A 22,579-nucleotide genomic window follows, 5' to 3' on the forward strand; every position below is an offset into this window, starting at 1 on the left:
CAGCATGGAGCCCCCTGTGGGGCTTGATTTCACAACCCTGTGATCATGACCTGAGCTGAAATCAAGAGTCAGACACTTAACCAACTGAGCCACCCAGGTGCCCCTTTACGATCGTCTTTTGAGGAACTATTATTACCTCTGTTTTACAGTGGAAGAAATTTAGATATAGAGAGGTTGACTTGCCCAAAAGCTTACAGTTACTGGTAAGCAGTAGTTCAGGTATTCTGGCTCGAGTGGGGGCTCTGAACCAGGTGTTATATCCTGCCTCACTATTGCTTAGTTGTGCAATGACCATGACTGTGCCTAGAGGGTACTGTGTTCTGGACTGGATATGAGGATGTGACCTAGTGATTCCCCACTGAGAGATGTTTGTAGAAGTAGATTGGTGAAGTCAAGTGGTGTTTGAACTTTTTCTTATGAAATCTTCAAACTAAATCTTGAATGAAAGCCCAACATGAAAAATGGATGAAAGTGGACTGCTTTGGTTGAATTAGGGGGACAAAGGAGAGAGAGCATTCACTCAGGCTCCATTCACTCAGGCTTCCTCAGAAGTCTTCTTTATGAGACTTCAAGGGCTTTGAGAAGCATGGTTTCAACATTAAGTGAACCAAAAAGAGCACAGGACCTGAAATCAGGAGACCTGGGCTCAAATCTAAATAAATCCATCCATTTTTAGGAGATTTGGTTTTCCCAGCAGTGAAATGGAGACCATTTCTGTATCACCTTGCTGTTGAGGAGTATGTGAGATGAGGTTCGTAAGAGCACTTTGAAGTCGTGTAGCTATATAGTTTGTGTTTCTACAGAAACTTGATTTGAAACGGAGAGGCCCAAATGGCAATGAGGCATGAAAAATTTCTGTGTGTCTTGGGTAGCCTTCAGCATTCTGAGAAAGACTGGGAAGGAGTCAGGAAAACTGGGTAGAGTCTTTGAAATGACCACCAAATTCCAACTAAGAAGTTTTGTTTTAGTGATCTCTCAATAGAACATAACAGATGAATAAGGAACCAATGTCTATCTGGTTCGCTACTGTGCGTCCAAGCACATAATAGATATTCAATAAAAACTTGCTAAAGGAATTAGGAAGGAAAGTTATAGGGAAAATTTAGTGAGCCACTGAACCAAATATATTTTGCTAGGGCATGTGGCTCTGCCGTACAGTGGGGATCCAAATGTGGTTCTCTGAGAGGAAGTGTCACACCAGGTACAGTGGGGTGGCACAGGCACAGGTGTTGGTAACTTTAGTTCATATACTAGAGTTTCATTTTGGACTTTATTAAATGTCAAACTCCTCAAATTCACAGGCAAAACAAGCATACATTTATGAGAGTTCTTGATCTAACTTTGAAGGTGTCTTTAAATTTCATTCCATTGATTAAAAAAAAAAAATCAGGGCTGTCAGGTCTCAGCTATAAATGTAGAGAATCAACTTGTACTAAGATGTTTTAAAACGATGTGCAAGTTTTCTTTGGGACTTAGATGTAACTCACACATCTGTAGAGTCTAGAGAAAGGGTCAATAGTGCCAAATTGTATCCCTTTCACAGCAGCCATTCTAGAGTTCTTTTCCTAAGTTGGATAGTATTTCAGGCTCCTGTGCTTAAAGGCTCTAGGAGGCAAGTGCTAGGCCCCAACCTAGTCCTCCCTTGGTAGGCAGTCAGGCTGGTAGCCACCTCTATCTTTAGAAACATTTGAGAAACATTTAATATCACTTTAACTCCCAACGGGGTGAGTGCTACTTCTTGTTCTCTTTCTACACTCCCACAAATTGGTGGTACACTGTATTTATACTGGAGTATTTATACTACTTTAAGTCTTTTAAGTTGAAAAATTACATGTGGTGGGTTAATAAACTGTTTTGGCACAAGTGTGAAGTAATCACGAATACACAATCTCCAGGTAAGAATGATCCATTTGTGAGGTTTACTTCCAGTTCATGAATCTGAACCTTTTTAGTGCTCCTTTTGGCACTGCAAAAGGGATTTGTTTCCTGTACTTCCTATGTTCCTAGAGTTCCAGTTTGCTCTTACCACATTTCAGTGCTCAGTTATTTTTAAAGCAATACAAGGCATATTTACCCACTTGGATACAATGGACACCGATCTTGTGCTCTTAAGTCATGAAGTTAGACACTCTGAAATGTCTCTTTAGCAGTTTTGCAAAATGCTCAGTCACTAGCATGGCCTCTTGGCCCTTTTATCCATACTTAGGGATATCAAATAGCTCATCTAACTATGTTAGCCTTTTAATGACCTTGGGTTTTGCTTTTCTAAGAACAGAAATCTTAACAACACAGAAGATGCATGGAAGGTCTCCACATATTACAAATAAACAAGCTTCCTAAGCTACCTTTTCATCATGTCTCTTTGTAGCTTCATTTTGACAAACAGAATAGCAGCCATCAGCAGAAGCCAGAAAACATCCTTTTCTTTCTTTTTTCTCTACTAAGGGATCAAATATTAGCAGAAAATAAATGATAGTAGGCACAGGTGATTGATTTAAGGGGGAAATATTTTAGATATACAAAGCCCATAATCTGTGTTTCACTTACATTTTATAATCTAAAATGTTTGTAGTTCCTACTAGTCCTATATAGAAACAGTATTTTGTCATTTACATTTATTTTTGCGCTTAATTCAGCCAAATATTAATGATATCCTCCTTCCTTGTCCTCTTTTAAAGAAAAAGTGAAAGTAAAAATGTTTTTGGTAGAATAAACCAAAATCTTCGTAATCACAGTAGTCCAGTATTAGGTGGAAAATACTAGGTATGAAGTTTTTTGTTTTTTTAAGTAATTACATCTCAATTAGGGCGGGGAATCGGAGATATACTAATTCAACTTTACTATTCCGCAAATGAGGAAACTATGGGCCAGAGTAGTAAAATTATAGTTGGAACCCACGTTCTTTGACTCCTATACCAACATTCTTCTAATGATACTAAGATTGGCAGATTGTACAGTAATGCAAAAATAGAACAAAAGATTTCCAAAGATAGTTTCAAGCACTTCATATTAGTACATATAGCTATGGATCATAGCTATGGATCATGGCTATGAATCACCCCCAAGGTAATAGTTTAAAAGCAGGTTTTGATATATTTTACAAACGTGGGTCTTCCAAACATTGTCCAAATGTCATATCCCAAAGTCTAAAACTGATATTAGCTTTCAATACAGGCACTTCAGTCGAAAAAAGAATTATGACTAAGCAAAGAACTTCCAGTTTTTATTTTTCAACATATAACAAGAAAAACATTCAATCAATTTTTAAAAATTAGGATGGATTAATTTACAATAAAATAGTCAACTTAAAATATCAGCCCCTTTTATTTAGGGCCAAGGAGGCCAATAGTTTCTGTTTAAACAGCAGAATTGCACAATTGGTATTTTTACCTATATTCGATGGCACAGAAATGTAAAAGTCAAACAATTTCCATTAACATCCTCTCTTCCCTCCAGAGTAGAATTCATATAATTGCTTCTTAGGTCAGTACTCAGGCCTTTAAAAATCACCAGTTATATTTTGAAACATATCTACAACTACTCATAATGAGAACACCTTTAAAACAATCCTTACAGGAAACACCTTAAAAAATAATTTTGTGGCACATTAGACTGCTTAAAGAAACAGCAAAGATGAAAAACAATGTACAAGAATTATAGTCCCTTGCTTATAGAAACCACCTAAATAACATATTTCCCCTAATTAATTATCCTTGCTTCTCATAATTTATTAGCAGAGATGAATTACAAGAAGCAGGATGCACCATTTTTTGGTTCTTGGTTGTAGCTGCCAGCTTGAGAGTTTATGACTGTAAATGCAAAGCAAAATATGACTATGCTCACAAATTCTGGAATGGGAAAAAACCAAAATATCTCTTTAAAGTGTTTCTCTATCCTTGCTTTCAAGTCAAGACAAAAATTCACAGCAGTTTAAAGGATGATGAAAGACTAAACATGGGCCCACTAAAATACATACCGGGAATAATTTTATCTATTACACCAAAGTGAAAACTGTAATAAGTATGATATTATATTAGCAAGTAACATTCTAGAGTATGCTGCTGGAGCAAATACAGCACTTAACAGTTTCATTTACAGATTAGGCATGGTAGCCTTTAGACAGAGCATCTTATTTTCACACTCTTGAAGGTGCAACCTTTAAAACACAAACACACACAAAGTAGTATGTAATTCATAACAGCTGGCCAGGCACTTAACTTGGGGGAAAGAGACTCTTCAGATTTTGAGGTAAACTGCAATTGTTTTCAGCAATTACAAACATATTCTAAAAACAACACTTTATTTCACACCAACTGAAGTCATTCAGCATTTATAAGTCTGTCACTCTATTGCGCCAAAATTCACACCTACACCTAACTTCTTAAGAAGCTATTAAAAGAACATTTTGAAGTCTGAATCTTGGCCCCATTTATATACTTCTGTGCTTAGAACATACTTGAAAAAAACCGTAAAGTACATCCTTATTAGGGCTAAAATGAGTATCTTTTCCCCTAAATTTGATATTTAAAAAAAGAATCCTACTGTCAGTCACACAGAGCAGAGGAGGAAGAGGTGGAAGACAATGACAAGGACAGAGGTGATAAGCCTCAATCTAGGTTCCACGAGAAGCGGAAACAGAGCAGCCGAGTTTCTGTCTACAGGTGTTGACTATTATGTGAAAGCTCTCAAAATTACTGAGGAATACAACTCTCTGGATTTATTCCACTCTGGGCACAGTTGATGTTTCTTCCCCTCTGCAGAATTCATTTCAAGGCAATGTGGAGTTTACTTATAGGAAAATTCATTTTAGAAGATGGAGGACCTCACTAAATATTTACACATCAGAAGACCAGAACAGAAAGTAGCCATTTTGGAACTAGTCTTTTTTACCAAAAGTTTTCCAAGTCTATTTTTCATTAGAATTACCATGAAATTATCTGTAAACAGAAAAGCTCTACCTCCAAATCCTCATAACTAGCAATTAATTCTATTTTCCATTGCCTTCTCAAACAGCAATTTCAATAGAAAGGCTATCCTTGTTTTGAACAAACTCATCAGCTTATTATCTGGTATGCACAGGCTAATTCATCAACATCCTGTTTTGAGCCCTTCAAAGAATATTATGAATAGAGATAATTAAAAAATTTTTGATCTGAGGCATCCTCATTTTCAAAATAACGAAAAAAGAATTGGTTTAATTCAGAGTTTCCACATGGCTGAAAAAAGTCTAAATACTTTATATATAAAAACCTCTAGGTTGACCCTCCTCAAGATGGCAAGTTTTCCAGTCATGCATGGTAAAGGATTTGTGCTAACTGACCTCTTCCTTCCTTACAGGACTAACATTATGCATCTGGCAAAACTACTAGCTGGAGTTATTGGTGCAATAAGCAAACATGGAAGGATTTCTCTCTCTGTGATGCTAATTGGCTTGCTCAAGTTTTGAAACTGTGACCCTGGGCTCTTAGCACCATGCTTTACTCAACTGAAACACCAAGCCGCCACTGTGGTGGGGTGAGGGACAGGGTGGGGTGAGAAAGGGAATGAGGGCAATTATATACATAATTAAAATACCATGATATGCTGTGAAAATTTGTGTTAATACATCTGAGGCTTGAAAATCATTAATCATAGCTATTAAATAAAACTGCATTAAAGTGTTTCAATTTTGAACACCTGCAGCAAATGCAGAGCTTTCATATATGACCTAAATTTAAATATGAATGGAAGTTCATTATCAGTAAGCTAGAAGAAACAAATTGCATACATTTTTAAGTGGTAACCTACCCCCTGCCCTCCCCCAAAGTAGATATTAAGTAAAAATTAAGTGAAATTATTCATAATTGTTTCCAGTTTCACCTTTCTCTTGGAAGAGACCCAAATCAGGTCTCTGGAAATCCAACTTCATACACATAAGAAATGGCATCTGCTATCACATCGGTATGTCTTTCCCTCAAAGGTAGACAGGTTATAGATGTGTCTCAGACATTCATTTCCATGTATTATGGTTTTTGAGACATCTATTCCACTGAAGTATTATAAAGCAAGTCTACAAACCACTTCTAAGAAAAAGGCACTTTGCTGCAAGAGTTAGATTTAATTATGTGAAAGTCAAGAACACTAGAATAGACTCAAAAGTCAGAATTCACTCGTGTATTTATGAATGCAGAGCAGATGCCAATTTATAGAAAATAGCTAATGATATTACAAACAAACCAAATGTCAACTTAACTATATTCTCAGCAAAACAGTAACTTATGACATTTCTCCAAAAACCAACATAGTTCCAAGTTCAACAGTAAAAAGGGGGGAAAAAAAGGTCACCAGCAGTTGCTACTTTTGAGCTCAAGACCTTGTTTCCTACAGAATTTCATGTCTACAGTTTTGTTCTCTGTTTCAGAGCATGAATTATTTTTCAGATGAAAAACCTGGGATGGCAGAGGTTTGTTTATGTGTGTTGGGGGAGAATTCAGGGTGGAAAAACAGCGGGAAGGAACAAGAGGTTCATTTCTCTGGTCAGACAACCAAGTGAGGAGGTAGTTGTTCGGAGAACTTCTCAAATAGAGAACATTGTACTGATCTACTGAGAGTTGGGGAAGTAGCAGGAGCTTCTTTGTGAGACTGAAGATAGCAACAGGAATACTTCTCCTCCAGGGAAGTCAGGACCAGGGTGTCAGTGCAGCTAAAATGAAGACAGGATTTGTGTAAGTAGCATAGAGAATATAAGAAAAACAAGGCTAAGAAATCAACAGGAATGATAATATATTCATTTCCAAACCTGTCCTACCTTGACAGTGGCTCTTTTCTGATGCTAGAACTTTAAAAGTGTCTATAAGAAAAGAACACATACCACGTCATTATAATCGGGATTTGATGTAGTGATTCTTCCAACTCCTAATCTGTGCCAAGAATGTGGTAAGGTAGCATACTTTTCATAACACCGTCTAGTGTCCAATATTATTTAATAATGTCTATAAAACACTTCAATGCTTTAAAAAGTTTAGACTTCAGTACTCTCAGAAAGCATGACATCAGGAAAATATTTTACAACTGTAAATGAGCAGACACTCTTGGTTAAATAGCAACATAGAAAATATAACAGCAAATCCTCCAAATCGTCCGATGCTAAATCATAAAATTCATAATTGTGTCAGGAGACCACATGCTCACCTTGTTACATCACCACACATGGTAACCCCATACAACCTTGAGTCCCATCATCACTGCTGTTGAGTTTCTTCATTCGGTACTGACGTATTTCTCTTACCAGTGTGTAAAAGGCATCCTCGACACCCTATAAAAGAACATAATAATGACGGCTTAATAGACACAATCCGAGTTGTAAGCTCTTTCTTTTGTACTTCTTTATGTGGCTTTAAAATTCCAATTAGCTGATGAAGATAGGGTGATTTAAGAAGAGGACACCAAATTTAGCATTCTTATTGAATCACATTAAAAGACTAATATACGAATGGCCTATTTTGCAAAAATAACATTCAAGTACAGGGAGATGGGTAACATGGGTCATACTGAACTATCAGATCTAAATAATCGATTCAGGAGAGCAAAAGCCCTAAACACTGGCTGGTGCTGATGAAGAAATGTCTAATATTTCTAAGTATCTTTAATCAAGAGTCTTCATCTTAGTAATATTTAGTAATATTAGCATGTTAATGAGTAAGATACCACACCAGAATATTCATCAGTTCATTTTGCATTTAAACAGAAGATTAAAAACAGAATATTGAAAATCCGTAAGAACAAAGACTATGGATCCTATCTCTGTATTAACACTTTTTCTGCATTAAACAAACCCACGCCAGATGCTCAAAGCTCTGCTGTACCTGTCTGGTCTTGGCTGAGGTTTCAATGAATGGAATCCCATAACTCTTGGCCAGTTCATGGGCTTGTTTTGTGTCAACTGTCCTTGTTGGCAAATCACACTTGTTTCCTACTAGCACCATAGGTACATCATCTGAATCTTTTACTCGCTTAATCTGTTCCCTTAAAAAATAAAAAAAAGGATTATGTTATCATAACGTAAGAGTAGGTTTTTAGGAAAGCATGAGCAGGTAAGAAAAAAAAAGATTCTAATGAATTTTATTTAGCCCTATTATTGTCTAGTATGGAGTTTCACTTTTTTCCCTAATTATAAGGGACCATGCATACTAGGTAGACTGGTTTAGATTTGATGCAGCAGCCATAGGGAAGCCAAGTTCTGGTTCACCTTCTAGTGGAAATGGATGGCTGTTCTTTTTTTTTTTTTTAAAGATTTTATTTAAGTGAGAGAGAGAGAGAGCACAAATGGGGAGGAGGGGCTCCTTGGCTGAGCAGGGAGCCTGATGTAGGGCTCAATTCCAGGTCCTGGGATCATGACTTGAGCTGAAGGCAGACGCTTAATCATCTGAGTCATCCAGGCGCCCCTATTCTATTCTTTTTTGACACACACCCTTGTTAGGCTCCTTGATTCTCCAAAGAGCTTGGCTCTGGATTTAACTGGCAATTTGAAATCACACTCTAGATTAAGATCTGAAGTATAAAAAGTAAAGCTTACTGCCTCAAAATAACTTTTTGAGGTTTTCTTGAGAATGACCATATTTAATCAAAGGCAGTCTATCCACTTCTCTAGGTAGGTGGTATCCAAACATTTTCTTCCAACAATATTATAGCTGGAAGTCCAAGATACCAAACAGAAAACACCAGAACTGTTATTAAAGGGTAACTAAAGGATCTGGAACTCCCAATTTACAGCACTCCCCTCAATAACATATAAGACATACCATACAGCAGTTTGGAAACTTTGCTCTAGATCCTCTTGACCAATACTGTCCAATGGAACTTTTCACGATGATGGAAAGGTTCTATCTGCACTGTCCAACTATATCCACTAGTCATATGTATAGCTGCTGGACACTTGAGAAGTCATTTGCTATATGGTCAAGGAACTGATTTTTCAATTTTATTTAACTTTAATTAATTGAAATAATCACATAAGGTTGTGGCTACCATACTGCACAGTACTGTTCCAGACCCTACCCTTGGATTACAAAGTCATGTGCTGAACCTGTGTTACAATGGCTGTCTGCAGAACTGACCTTTGGTGTAATGGCAGTGGCCTATTATAAAGCATAATTTAAGACCACCTAAGAGGGAAAAAGACTTCTAGAAATTCAACAAATATTAGATGTTTGACAAGTGTTGGGACATTTTCTTACATATTGTTTATTATTTCCAGAGAGCAAATGAAGAATAGAGCAGGTTTAGGCAGGAAAAAACCTCACTGAAGTTTTGGACTAGCTTGTTTCCATGAGCAGACATCATCATACCATACCGACGGAGCACAAGCCAGGACTGCAGGCTGTCAGGAAAACACTTGCATAGCATTTACTATGTGCTAGATACTTTTCTGGGTTATTAACATGTTTATTAACTTGTAATTTTTACAACTCTTGGCAGGTACTATTCTCTCCATATTATAGATAATGACACTGAGGCACATACATTTGAGAGTTTGCCCCAAAGTCCCATGGGCAACAGATGATGGGGCCAAATTTCAACCCATTATATTATTCTGCTCAAGGAACATAGAGCTAAGAAAATGGAGCCCTGGGTTTTTGGTCCTGGCTCTGCTACTAGTAACAACTATGACTTTGAAAACCTAACAAACCACTTCCTGCAACTCTATCAGAATCTGAACAAGGATGTTGTACTAGAATTTTTTATGGTCTGAGTGAGCTTTGAAACTTTATGGTTCTATTGAGAAAGACCATCTTTCCTCTTTATCTACTCCCATCCATTTCTTCCTATCATTTTCTCTTTTCTATGACTGACAACTATTTTTCAGACACGTTTTCCTCTCTGAAATTCCTTTGTGACCTCTCATACCAATACCTTTAGTTCTGAATTATCTCATTAGTAAGCTTAATTTAAGTATTATCACACATTCTAGCCATAGTGTATTATATAAAATAAATTCCAATATTAACTTTCAGTGATAACCCCAGATCCTCAATGTTAAACAATATGAAACCAACTCTTCTCATGATTAAAAACGCTATATTCCCTAATGCGGTATCCTCATTTCCTGTTCCCCCACAAAGCTTCAGAATACACTTATAGATCATTCTTTCAGAAAAATGTTCCTAGTACCTGTAGAGGTTAATGTCTGCAAATGATTTGCTATTATTGATGGCAAATACACAGAGGAAGCCTTCGCCTGTCCTCATGTATTGGTCTCTCATGGCACTGTACTCTTCTTGACCAGCTGTATCCAGTATATCCAACAGACAGGTTTCACCGTCTATAACCACCTGTTTTCGGTAAGAATCCTGGGGGTGTGGAGGGTAGGAGATGGCAATGAGAGAGGAAAATTTCATTTTTATTAGAAACCATAGGGAATGCAATGCTATTGCCAAGGTTAGATAAGCTCCTAGCTGAGTTCTTTCCATCTCTATTAGGAATTTGTCCCTCAAACTCCTAATATATAATCACAAGAGAACATACTTAATGTCACCCTAGGAAAAAAATCCCCAAATCCTATATGCCTGCAGAAAGGAAAATGTGGCCATTCTGTTCCTGGAAAGAGAAAAAAATGTGGTAATTCAGACAGCTCTATTAAAGTTAGACTCGGGATTAGGTTTCACAATGTATTTTACTAAGGTATGAACTGGACTTTTCTTAATTATTATACATTTAAAATTCTAAACATACCTCCACCAATTATACCTGGCCCTGGGCACAGTGTCATTTACATTTATGACTAAATATACAAATACCTTTTATTTTGAACAAGATTATACCATAAAAATCTTTTTCTAATCATGGTGGATTTTTACCTTTGGGAAATATTCCTGAATCAAATTCCTAAAGGTTTCAAATAAGGTATATAATTATAATTCTTCAGGAAGAAAAACATGCATAGATCATACATATTTATGTTTCAAAGGTGTTTCGTTTTGTTTTTTTAAAGATTTTATTTATTCATGAGAGACAGAGAGAGAGGGAGGGAGGGAGAGGCAGAGACACAGGCAGAGGGAGAAGCAGGCTCCATGCAGGGACCCCGATGTGGGACTCTATCCTGGGTCTCCAGGATCGTGCCCTGGGCCAAGACAGATGCCAAACCGTTGAGCCACCCAGGGATCCCATGTTTCAAAAGTTTTCAATTTGGCCCTAAGACAAAATTTTTACTTGTATTTTAATAGTTATGTTTTGGGAATTCAATTCAAAGAAAACCCATCACACTTGGTAAAGATCTGGCTCCAGAAACAGAATGGGACTTGGTCTCCCAGTTTACTGATTGGTGTCTGTAACTCAACTTCACTATTGGACTGTAATACACTTTCAAATTAACATAGAACTCACATTGCCAAAACTGGAAGCACAAAATATGATAAAGTGTATGAGTGTTCCAAGAAAACAAGCAAAATTAAAATGATATAGGTGGGTGTTAGTCAAACTAATGTACAATAACAGAAGTCAGAGAAGTGGTTATTTCCTGGCAAGGTGGGGGTTTACTGACTGGAAAGTGGCATGGGAGAACTCTCTGGGGCACTGGAAATGGTCTATATTTCTGAGTTGTGGACTTAAAAAATTTTGGTTCTTGAGCTATAGCTACGCCATTTGTGTATTTTACTGTATATTACCCTTCAATAAACACAACTCAGAAGAATATTAAAAGGTCCTAATTATTAATGCTGCTAAGCTTAAAATGAAATTTCTGCCAAGGACTAATGATTAATTTTTAATAATTGCCATGATAGCTAGCTTCTATTAAACACTCAGTGGCAAGGCAGTAGAAAGACACAGTGTGGATTAAAATAAATCTCTAGTCAGACATTTCTAAGCTGAATAAATCTTCTATTTAAAGGACCTAAGATGCCATTTATTCAAGCCAATATATAACATGAACGTACACAAAAACTTATACTGATTTTTCCTCAACATTCTTGTGTGTGTGATAGGCAGGACATGTTTATGGTACTTTAAAAAATGAGGAAAATGAGGCTCAGAGTTTAAGTGATTTGCTCAATATAACAAAATGAAATAAACTACAAACAGGGACTGAAAGAAATCTAGGCAGTGACTCAAAATCTCATGTTCTTTCCACTTCAGCCCAGTCTCAGCTGCTTCAACCAGCTAATTAAAATTGAAGAACACCTAGATTTTTGAATCTTTATCTACATCCTATTACTCAGTCACTCTTACTACGTATGGCCTGTTTCTTTTCAATAGAGCTGTCATGAGTTCAACAATGAATATGCAACAGTTTACTAAACTGCCGATTTTTAAGAAAATCTTTACCAATTAATAAAAATGAGCTCTTCTCCACAAACATGGAAAGCTTCGTTATTGTACTCCTGAATGCAGCACCCCAAATAACTTCTACTTTCTCTCTTGATGATCACTTTGGCTAAAGGATACGTGCAGGGGGGAACCAAAAGCCAGAGGTAGGGTCAGTCAGCACACTACCACCCGGCCTCACCTCTATGGTGGGATCATATTCATCTACAAAGTGGTTCTGGATTAGCTGGATTGTCAGTGCGCTTTTCCCAACACCACCTGCTCCAACCACCACCAGTTTGTACTCAGTCATTTCACACCAGCAAGAACCTGTGGGAAAGCAGCAATTAGGTTTAATGGGCGAGCCACAACTAGAGAACTTCAAAAGCTTTCTATAATCAATAGTAACTAAAACGTTGAGTTTGAAATGTATCGGCTGCATACACGTGAACTTCCACTCGGCTCTCAAGGTGATTCCGGAGCGCAGAAACCCTCGCAGGTTACTGCGGGCCTCCGAATTGTGGCTAGTCGCCTGGCTACCCCCACCCTGCTCTATTTTTCAACAGTCCGTGGGCCCCGCCCTCAGCCTAAGGTAAAGGAACCCCCCCCCCCTTCCTCCACCTCCCGCAAGTCTTCTCAGCTCCGGTGGGGAAGCCTCCAGCCCGGCCCCTCGTCTTCCACCCCCACCAGTCTTCAAAAATCTCCCCCATAGGGCTTAAAACGAAGGACCCCCGCCCAAGGGCCTTTGTCTCCGGTCTGCAGACTCCGTTCGATTCCGGGCAACAAGGAGGCGCCCGTATGCTCCAAAGGCGAACGCTACACACCACAGAACCTTACCTCAAGCTTCGCCGCCTCCGCTTCCGACGTATTTAGGACCACAACTAGGAGAAAGGTTGGAGACCCCGGAACCGCCATGAACAGCCCCCACTAGGGAGCGGCACTTCCGGCCCCGCCCGCTACGTAATCAGTCGGCGCCCCGGGCGCCCGAGTCCCCGCCCCGGCCACGTGGGCCCCCGACCCAGGAGTCACGCGGCGGGCCGCACCCATTCCCGCCCCTCCCACACAGGACGCCTCAAAAATGAAAGCGCTAGGTGCTAGAGTCTCAAAAATCAGTAAAACTTTATTCGCTTCCATTCTTTCGCCATTAACAGAAAACTGGAGAAAGCAAAAACGTTTCGTGTTTACAAAGATAAACGGCCTCTTTACCCAGAGAAGATCAAAACCTCAAATGACAACGGGGAAGATAAAAGCGCCCTCCCCCACATCCCCTGAGCTGCCCTTGTCATCTTAGACAAAGCCTTCAGTCCACTGGCCAGGGGCCCTGGATGTGGCCAATTCAAGATGAGGGCCAAGAAATCAGACCAGTCCTGTTCCCGTGATATAAAGTCGAACAGAGGCTACACCAAGGGTCAAGTGCCTGTATTTCACAGGACACAGGAACCAGGCGGCTACTTATAAAAAAAAACAAGATTCATTTCAGGCACAACTTTTTTATTTTTTTTTTTGTTTTGTTTTTAAATCAGTAAAAGAAACTGGGTCCTAGAAGCTGCAGTGATCTAAGCAGCAGCAAGTTTGTGCATTCTTTTTTTGTTGTTGTTTAAATACGATTAAATTACCACACTGCTGGCACACCTCATTTGCATGAAATTCTGCACCATACATACTAATTGTAGTAAAGTTACCCCCCCTCCCCAATCCCAGGAAAAAAGAAACTACTCTGGAAGATAATTTTCACTGAAATCTAACCAAACTTCGTTAAGTGGACTGTGACAAGATTATAAATGATATGAAAAATAACATTTTAACATTTGGCCATCAACTTAAGGAAATGGTTTGCCTATACAAATTTTTATAATTTTTGTTAATTTTTAATATATTCTACCTTCATATGGTCCTCAGAATTAAAGCATAATGAACAGGAAAGAAAAGGAAAAGAATGCAACTGAGTGCTAAGGCAGAACATCGTGCCAGATAGTAATGAAGGTAGAGTATATGCTAAATACCAAGTGCAGAATTTCATAGGGCCAACAAGATAACAGTCTATATTTTCACTTACACAGGCGAAGTGGATTTTGCAATTACCAGTTGCGTTAAATGCACCAAATAAAGCTCCTAAAATTGATACTATAAGGCGCCACCTTAAGTTTTCCAGGCTGCAACTGTGCATAATTTTTAAAATGGTTTTCTTAAATTTATTTATTTTTTAAACATAACACGAGGAAGGTGTTAAAACTGGTGTAATAGCTCAATAGAATAAGTATTCCAGATTTTGGGAGGGATGAAGAGGGAGATATTCAGAACCCTTCACCAGAATCCCCCCAACTTGATCATAGTGGATTAATGATGTGCTTTGTGGATGTGGTTAGTCAATGACACCAGCTTGACGGATCTTTCTTTCTGCACCAAATCCCTGTGAAGAAGTAAAACTGTAGTTAATGGCTATACAAGCATTACTTTTAATCATCGTAACCACGACCGTTTCTTTCCCAGATGAGGAAATCCATAGTAAGCCCTCCTGATCTATTACGTAAAATCTGAGTATCAGGAAGACCATGAAATGTGCTTTTCACTGTGAACAATTATTGTTAGGGTCTGAACCAATGTGTAGGATGTTTTAACTAGTTTTAAGCATACTGAATACTGAAAAAGAATCCTTAAGTTCCCTGCTTCATTGAATGCTGAGCTATGCCAAAATAGGACCCTGAGTAGCATAATGGTCTATCAGCTGCCCCCACCTATCCCAGCACCTTGTATATGTCCCTCATACCATTGAGTTATCTGGTCCCCTTGGCTGACGAAGAACCATTAGGCGAGGAGCACTGGCATCATCCAGGGTGATGTTCTTCAAGCGATTGACCAACCTATCAGGTCGTGGGGCTGCAACAGCCTTGGGGCCCTCGCTATAATGAAATCAAGAGGCAAGAACAACTCTTGGTGGGAAGAAAGCAAGTACTTGCAGAGGTGTTTTCTCTACCGAAATGACTCAGTTTTAATGAGGGGACTCTTGCCTCATCAAGCCAGCTAGCTAGCAAGACAGGACAGACAAGTTTTGTTTATGTTTTTATTACTAACTCAAGGTTTATTACTATGGAGGAACTGGAAGGATCATTTGGGTGAGGGTCATTCCTGAACTGGTCCACAACTAGAAGAACCAGTTTCACAGACACTTTATGAGGTAGTAGATGTGAAAAACCTTAGAGAACAAAAGTATGTAGAAATATTTTCAAGAGACTCCCAGCTCCTCTTAGGGTAACATTATGGATTTAAAAAATTTTTTAAACAGAAAGTATTGCTAAACTATATAGTTAGAATTTTAAGCAGCATTTAAATGGTTTAATGGAAGAAAAAGCTACACAGAGTCCTTTAAGAACAAGGACTATATAATCTTACTATATTTAAGTTTTTTGTTTTTTTGTTTTTTTGTTTTTACTATATTTAAGTTCTAATACATACAATGTACCCAATTAATGTTTCATTGGGCCACATTTAGAAGACTAAAATTTAGACAATGAAGACTAAAATTTAGACAATGAAGACTAGAGGTAAAAAAAAAAAAAAAAAAAGATACAGGAAAGATCAAGAAATAACCAGAAAGTGGCAGGATAATAAAAGCAGTCATGAAAAATGAAGAAGTGTGATAAACCAGAGTTTACAGAAGTTTAAAGACAGTCAGTCCAGGGAGTTTACCAACCCAACTTACCAGACTCGCCAAACATTACAAGCACTGCACTTGCCAGTGCGCTGATTGAGAATCACTGAGAATTCCACTTCATCTCCAGCCTGTAGCTCAATGCCATCTTGAACTTCTTTCACATGGAAAAAGAGCTTCTTGCTATCTCCTACTTCATAATTAATGAAGCCAAACTGGGGGGAAGAGGAGGAGGAAAAAAAAAAAAAAAAAAAAAAAAACTACAGCTGAAAACAGGGACATATTACAAGGCAGAAAAGTACTCCACTCTGAATGAAGCACAATGCCTGACCCTAACTAGAAGTCGATTTATAAAACATGGTGTTAATGCCGATGATGCTCCAGTTTAGCTGCTTGTGCTAGAATGTAACAGCATATGCTTCTGAAAAACTTTCAAGGGAAGAAATCTATCTTTGAAATCACTGCAAAAGAAACTCTGAGCTAAAGTAATACACAACATCTTTGTCTTTCTATTCTGAAAAAGCTCACTCCAAATTTACTTTCCCTATCATGTAATGTTATCAATAGTACTTGTAACTTTCCTTTTAGCTCATATTGCCACTGTCTTTTCAGATGGTTTTCTTCACATTTTTACAAGCTACCTCCAATCATTGAAAAGGGGTGGAGTAGAAAATAAAAACCAAGTGAATATTGACAGTTCTCCTTTGGATGAAAAAATTTTTAAGTTTTGGGTAACATCTATACCAACTCCTAAAAGAATCAAGTTCAGGTCCAGAGATACTACCACTTACCTGGTCCTTCACACACTCCACTGTGGCTCTACGCAGGGGTGTGATGTTGTAGGCCATAGTCTGTGCATTCTGGCCCAGGACACACAACTGGAACTTGACACTCTCTCCTTTCTGTAGGCAATCCCCTTTGTTGGCCATTCCAACTATGCCAAATGGATAGACCTCACCTTTCATATCCCCTGTAAGGAGAAACAGGCACAAAGTCTAGTATTTCACAATAGTTCTAATGCTGATGGTCCTAAGAAATTTATAAAGCTTCAATGAAATACTATCATTAAAACAAGTGAGAACTTGTAATACTACACTTGCTAATGAACAGTTTTAAAATTTATTTTTTTAGTAATCTGTATACCCAACATGGGGCTCAAATTCATGACCCTGAGAGATTAAGAGTTGCATGCTCTTCTGACTGAACTAGTAGCCAGGGACCCCTAATAAACAGTTTTAAACCACAGTTATGAAATTAAAAATAATAGCACTCACAATCTTATTATCTAAATATTTGGGCATTTTAAGCAGAACAGGGTGCTAACATGACCCACTGGATTATCTTCTTCTCTAGTTCACAATATGAGCCAACCAGTCCAAAATATTTCTGACCCACACCTAACTGGGCACTAAACAAGTCAGGCATGGGTGGGTGAATTTCTTTGGCATTCTACCTCTTTTGTCTGTGGCTCCCCCAAACCAACAGGTACTTTTCTCCTAGTTCAGAGCTCAGCACACTTTTTCTTAAAAAAACAGTGAACACTTTAGGCTTGTAGGTCATCCTATTTCTGTCACAACTACTCAACTTTGCTGTCGTAGTGAGAAAGCAACCAAAGATAATATATAAAAGAATGGCTATGGCTGTTTCTAGAAAACTTTATTTATAGAAACAAGCCACCATATTTTTTGTAGCACTCTTCCCTAGGGGCACCTGGGTGGCTCCATCAGTTAAGTGTCGAACTCTTAATCTCAGCTCAAGTCTGGATCTCAGGGTCTTGAGTTCAAGTCCTGATTGGGCTCCATGCTGGGTGTGGAGCCTACTTAAAAAGATAAATGAATAATGAAAATTTTCAAATTAAATAAAAAAAAAAAAGTTGGCTGGAAGTCAGCACAGGCTATGAATAAAAACTGTGCCAAAGGTTCAGTGGCTTCTCAGTTCACCTGGATGGTGAAGCCACTGAATCAAAAAAAATTAAGAGGAAAAACCAGGTGGAAGTGGAAGCTTCAGAACTGAAAATGCTTTTAACAATTCTCTTCAGGATTATAGGGTAAGTGAAGGTTTTCTTGCCAAACATACAAGAACCACAAACTTTTAAGGAGATACTTCCAACAGATAAAGTCATGCAGGATTAGAAACACCTGGTCCGATGCAGTGTTAATACTACCATTTATTAAACCCTTACAGATTCATATTTAATCGTTCCAGAATCTTCTTAGATTGAAGATATTATCCTCATTTCAAAAGATGAAGAAACCGAGCTAGGAGAGGTTTAAGTAATCTAAGATTATATAGCTAGGAAGTGGAAAAGCTGGTGTTCAGGTCTAGGCCTACCCTACTTCAAAGACCACGGTCTTATATGGAGCTGTTGTATTCTTGAATAACAGCTGTTCTCACCAAAGTGGGAAAGTGTGACCTGTCTAGTCTCAAAAACCTCTAGGCTTATAGATTTCAGAAAAGTTTCCTTTTCCATAAGACCCTTGCTTTGGGCTGTATCCTAGAGCCAGTATTAAAGAATAAGTGGATTGGGGATTGGAACACAAACAGAAGTGGCATGTTACAGAGAAGGAAGAAGGGCAGTTCAGTATTGTAAGAGTTAGCTGCCCAGCTTCCATGGCCCTTTTAGGAGTATGGTGTAATCATGGCATTGATCTAGAATATTAGGTTTGAAAAAGGCCAGGTTTGTACTGAGTGAATTTCTTTTTAACCACTGTGTGTTTAACCACCAGTGTTCGTAAAAGATGGAAAAGCAGAAAAAAGTTCATTTTAAATTAATATGAATTAGATCTGAATTACCAAAAGGGGTGATTAAAGGACTCATCTGCTGTAACATCTATTTCTCTTGGGAGGGGTGTGGGGGGCTAGGGAAGGGGGAGATGGGAGTACCATGTAAAATAAACTCCTAAGAACATCATGTGGTAAAAGGAACATGTGAACAAGGTTTATTTCTTTCTTTCAAATGATCTGTTCTTCCTTACTTCATTCTCTTTGAGTCCTAAAGGACACAAGATTTATTCTCTTTATGAACCAAGCTATTATCTTCGGTTGGAAATTCAAAACCTCTCAACCCCATCAGTATGATATAGTTCAACTATACTAATCACCCAGTGGTTCCTACTAGCATTCCTAATGCAAACTTATCTTATGTACAAAGTAGTCTTTTTTTTTTTTTAAAGATTTATTTATTTGAGAGAGAAAGAGAGAGAGAGAGAGAGAGAGAGAGAGAGAGAACACGCGCACGCGCACGCACACTAAGAGCCAGAAGGGGAAAAAGGGAGAGAGAAGCTCAAGCAGACTCCACACAGGGTTCAATTTCACGACCCTGAGATCATGACCTGAGCTGAAATCATGAGTGGGATGCTCAATCAACTGTGCCACCCAGGCACCCCAAAGTTGTCTTTTTGGTGCTAATTGGTGGTGGTGGTGGTGGGGGGGTTAGGGGTGGTACCAGAACTCAGGGAATTATTAAAGATGGGGAGAAAAAGGCAGAAAATGAAAAATAGAGCTCTGGCCCAGAGACAAGTAGTAGGATCCACATGGAACCCTAGCTATTAAGGAATAAATAAAGTACTTTTACAGAAAGGAAAAATGTTTATAGAAGTGAAAGCTGCTAGGAAAATTTGTTAATACTGATGTAAATAACCAGAGAATAATACAGGAAAACTATAAAGTTGTACGAAACACAGCCAATATGAGTATCTGCTTATCACACACTAGATGCCTATTAAGAGTGAGACTGTTTTCAGTCTATTTTAATATCATTCAGTTGCTCACCTTTCAGTCATCTGTTCACAACATAAACCCAGGCTATTCTAATTTCCAAAGCATATAAAAATAAAAGCCAGGGGATGGGGGGGGGGGGTGAGGAAGAGCCACTTTTCCTTAATTTCAGTTTTTAAGGAATCTGAAAACAACTGCAACAAACACCAACAATGCTTAAAAATGTTCAAAGTACTCATGTAAAGGTACAAACAAATTTCCAAAATCTAACAGGGATGCTCTTACCTTCTTCCACAATCTCAATCATTCCTTGGTACTCAGTCTGTGTTGGATCAACACTCCTCAAGGGGCGAATGACTTTACCAGAGTAGATGGTGGGATCAGCTTCCTCAGTAATGCCATTCACTACCAAAAAAACCCACAAAAAACAAAAAACAAACAAACAATAAAACATAAACCTCTTACTCAATAATTTTTAACTACTCCAGAGGAAAAAAAGCAAAGATCATCACAAGAAATATTAAGAGGGCTGACTGCTTGTCTGCTATTTGTGAAATTTTTCTAAACTACCATTAAAATAAATTATTCCTTAATTTAAGGAATTAGCAAGTATTTGTATTTGAAACACGTCTTGCTCTCTTCACGTTTTCCAGGTGACTAAATATTACTTTTAGCAGGGGCCTTCCTTGGTCTCTAAAACGGCAACCTCAACTCTTATATATACTTCCCTATATTTTAATCTTAATAATATAGTTTATTATCTTTCTAAACATCAATCATCTTACTTGCCTGTGAATACAAACTAAAAAATAAACTTGACAAAGGCAGGATCTAATTTCTTAACTGCTATATCCCCAGTACCTAAAACACAGCATGCACTTAGATATTTACTGAACTGAAATGAATATTCTTGGCTGTCCTGTCTCTAGGTCTCACCAAGAGAAAGTATTATTTGGGGAGTTGAAATGAAAGCCAAAGTTGCAGGTTTTATAAAAGTTAGAGATCATAAATAGCAATAATTTTCTGAAGTTCCCATTATTTTTTTTTAAAGATTTTATTTATTTATTCATGAGAGAGAGAGAGAGAGAGATGCAGAGACATAGGTAGAGGGAGAAGCAGGCTCCACTCAAGGAAGTCCGATGTGGGACCTGATCCCCGGACCCAGGATCCTGCCCTCAGCCAAAGGCAGACGCTCAACTGCTGAGCCAGCCAGGCGTCCCAAGTTCCCAAAGCTTTTCATTCTTTTCCAAAATAGTCTCCTAGAGGAATGGATCTCTCTCCATCCCCATGGATATTACATCTTAAGAGTTATTATTATTATTTTTTAAATATCTTATTTATTTACTCATGAGAGACACAGACACACACACACACAAACAGAGGCAGAGAGACATAGGCAGAGGGAGAAGCAGGCTCCATACAGGGAGCTTGACATGGGACTCGATCCCGGGACTCCAGGATCATGCCTTGGGCCAAAGGCAGGCGCTAAACCGCTAAGCCACCCAGGGATCCCACATCTTAGAATTATTTTTTAAGAAAGAGATATCAGGGACACCTGGGTGGCTCAGCAGTTGAGTATCTACCTTTGACTCAGGGTGTGATCCCGGAGTCCTGGGATCAAGTCCCACATCGGGCTGCTTGCATGGAGCCTGCTTCTCCTCCCTCTGCCTATATCTCTGCCTCTGTGTCTCTCACGAATAAATAAAATCTTAAAAAAAGAGAGATATTAAATTGAAAATAAGCATAAAACAAATGACCTAAACCATCTATCTAGTTCTACTTCTCAAACTTGAGTGTACATCATAATTATCTAAAGGATTTGTTAAGACAGATCGCCCATTCTGAGTTTAGTAGGTCTGGGGTGGGATCAGAGAACTTGTGGCCAGCTGATGCTGCTGGATCATACCTGGGGGATCTTCTAATCCAGAACAATTTGGTTTTCACTTCCTCTTGCATCCTACCCCGTATTTTCCACCAAAAGCAAAGACTGATTAAGTAAAAATCACAATTCATTACCTGAGTGTGTTTTATTCACTTTTTCTGCACTGACTTTGTTGCCTTTGCCTTTGGACAAGCTATACTCGACCATGTCCCCCAGTTCCAAGCTATCAACATCACCAGAGAACTCACTGGGAAGAAAGGAAACATTTGAATAAGAAATCACTACAGATAATAGTAGCAAATAAGTTTTATTTCTTCTATAGTAACATTCATGGAGTGCTTACTTATGCTAGATACTGTTTTAAACACATTATAGGCACTGACTCATTTCATCCTCAGAAACTATTCGTTTGGAGGTATGATTATCCCCAGCTTCAAGACAATGGAGCTAAGATACCAAGAGTTAGGTGGCAGAGACTGGATTTAAACGTGAATCACCTAAGAGCCTACACTCAACACCAAATCAATTGTACAACACTCTGTTGTATTCTTTCACTGAAACAGAAAAGTTCTTGTCCAATGTTCAAAGCAGGTACAGGCCTTTATCTATTGGCCACATGTTCTCTATATAAGTTTTGTTTATATATTGCCATAATTTTACTAACATGAGATGTGGATCAAAAAATATATTGATCACCTCATACTAAATGTTTTGGACTCTCAAACCAAACAACGAATGTTAAGGTATTAAGTTCCTACAGGGCATTCCTTACCTGTAATGGAAAAAGATTTCCTTATCATGATTGGCTGTTTCAATAAATCCAAAATTATCCTTCAGAGTTGCCACATAACCCAAGAGCCTCTTGGAATTGGAATTACGACCTAAAAGTCGCACACAAGTTGCAACCTGCTGGCCAGGCCTCTGTTTGTCACTAATACTAAATTCAACCTGTGAAATATAAGGATGCTCATTAATACCATGTCTTTTCCACACCAAGTCCCTTACCTCAGGACCTACAACTTCCCCAGACCATGCTTTGTACTCCAAATATC

The 22,579-nt window shown here is 38.4% G+C and overlaps 2 protein-coding genes across 5 annotated transcripts in view; both read right to left on the reverse strand.

Moving 5' to 3' along the window:
• Positions 1 to 3,195: 3,195 nt before the first annotated feature.
• Positions 3,196 to 13,274, reverse strand: NRAS (NRAS proto-oncogene, GTPase). Its single transcript, XM_025453451.3, has 7 exons — positions 13,117 to 13,274; positions 12,482 to 12,609; positions 10,150 to 10,328; positions 7,845 to 8,004; positions 7,171 to 7,294; positions 6,788 to 6,829; positions 3,196 to 6,682 (listed from the first exon to the last, which is right to left on the reverse strand). Exons 2-5 carry the CDS (start codon positions 12,590 to 12,592, stop codon positions 7,175 to 7,177), a joined length of 570 nt encoding a protein of 189 aa, XP_025309236.1. The 5' UTR covers positions 12,593 to 12,609; positions 13,117 to 13,274; the 3' UTR covers positions 3,196 to 6,682; positions 6,788 to 6,829; positions 7,171 to 7,174.
• A 107-nt stretch (positions 13,275 to 13,381) lies between these two features.
• Positions 13,382 to 22,579, reverse strand: part of CSDE1 (cold shock domain containing E1) — a 39,454-nt gene continuing 30,256 nt past the window's right edge. For all 4 annotated transcript variants that reach the window (XM_035700778.2, XM_025453444.3, XM_025453443.3 and 1 more), the window contains 7 exons: positions 22,300 to 22,475; positions 21,662 to 21,774; positions 19,931 to 20,050; positions 16,720 to 16,898; positions 15,980 to 16,143; positions 15,047 to 15,179; positions 13,382 to 14,689 (listed from right to left, as the gene is read on the reverse strand). In XM_035700778.2, the coding sequence (XP_035556671.1) occupies positions 14,642 to 14,689; positions 15,047 to 15,179; positions 15,980 to 16,143; positions 16,720 to 16,898; positions 19,931 to 20,050; positions 21,662 to 21,774; positions 22,300 to 22,475 (933 nt within the window). In that variant the 3' untranslated portion in view covers positions 13,382 to 14,641. The remainder of the gene's footprint in view (positions 14,690 to 15,046; positions 15,180 to 15,979; positions 16,144 to 16,719; positions 16,899 to 19,930; positions 20,051 to 21,661; positions 21,775 to 22,299; positions 22,476 to 22,579) is intronic.

This window comes from Canis lupus, chromosome 17 (assembly GCF_003254725.2).
Source record: "Canis lupus dingo isolate Sandy chromosome 17, ASM325472v2, whole genome shotgun sequence".
Lineage (NCBI taxonomy): Eukaryota > Metazoa > Chordata > Mammalia > Carnivora > Canidae > Canis > Canis lupus.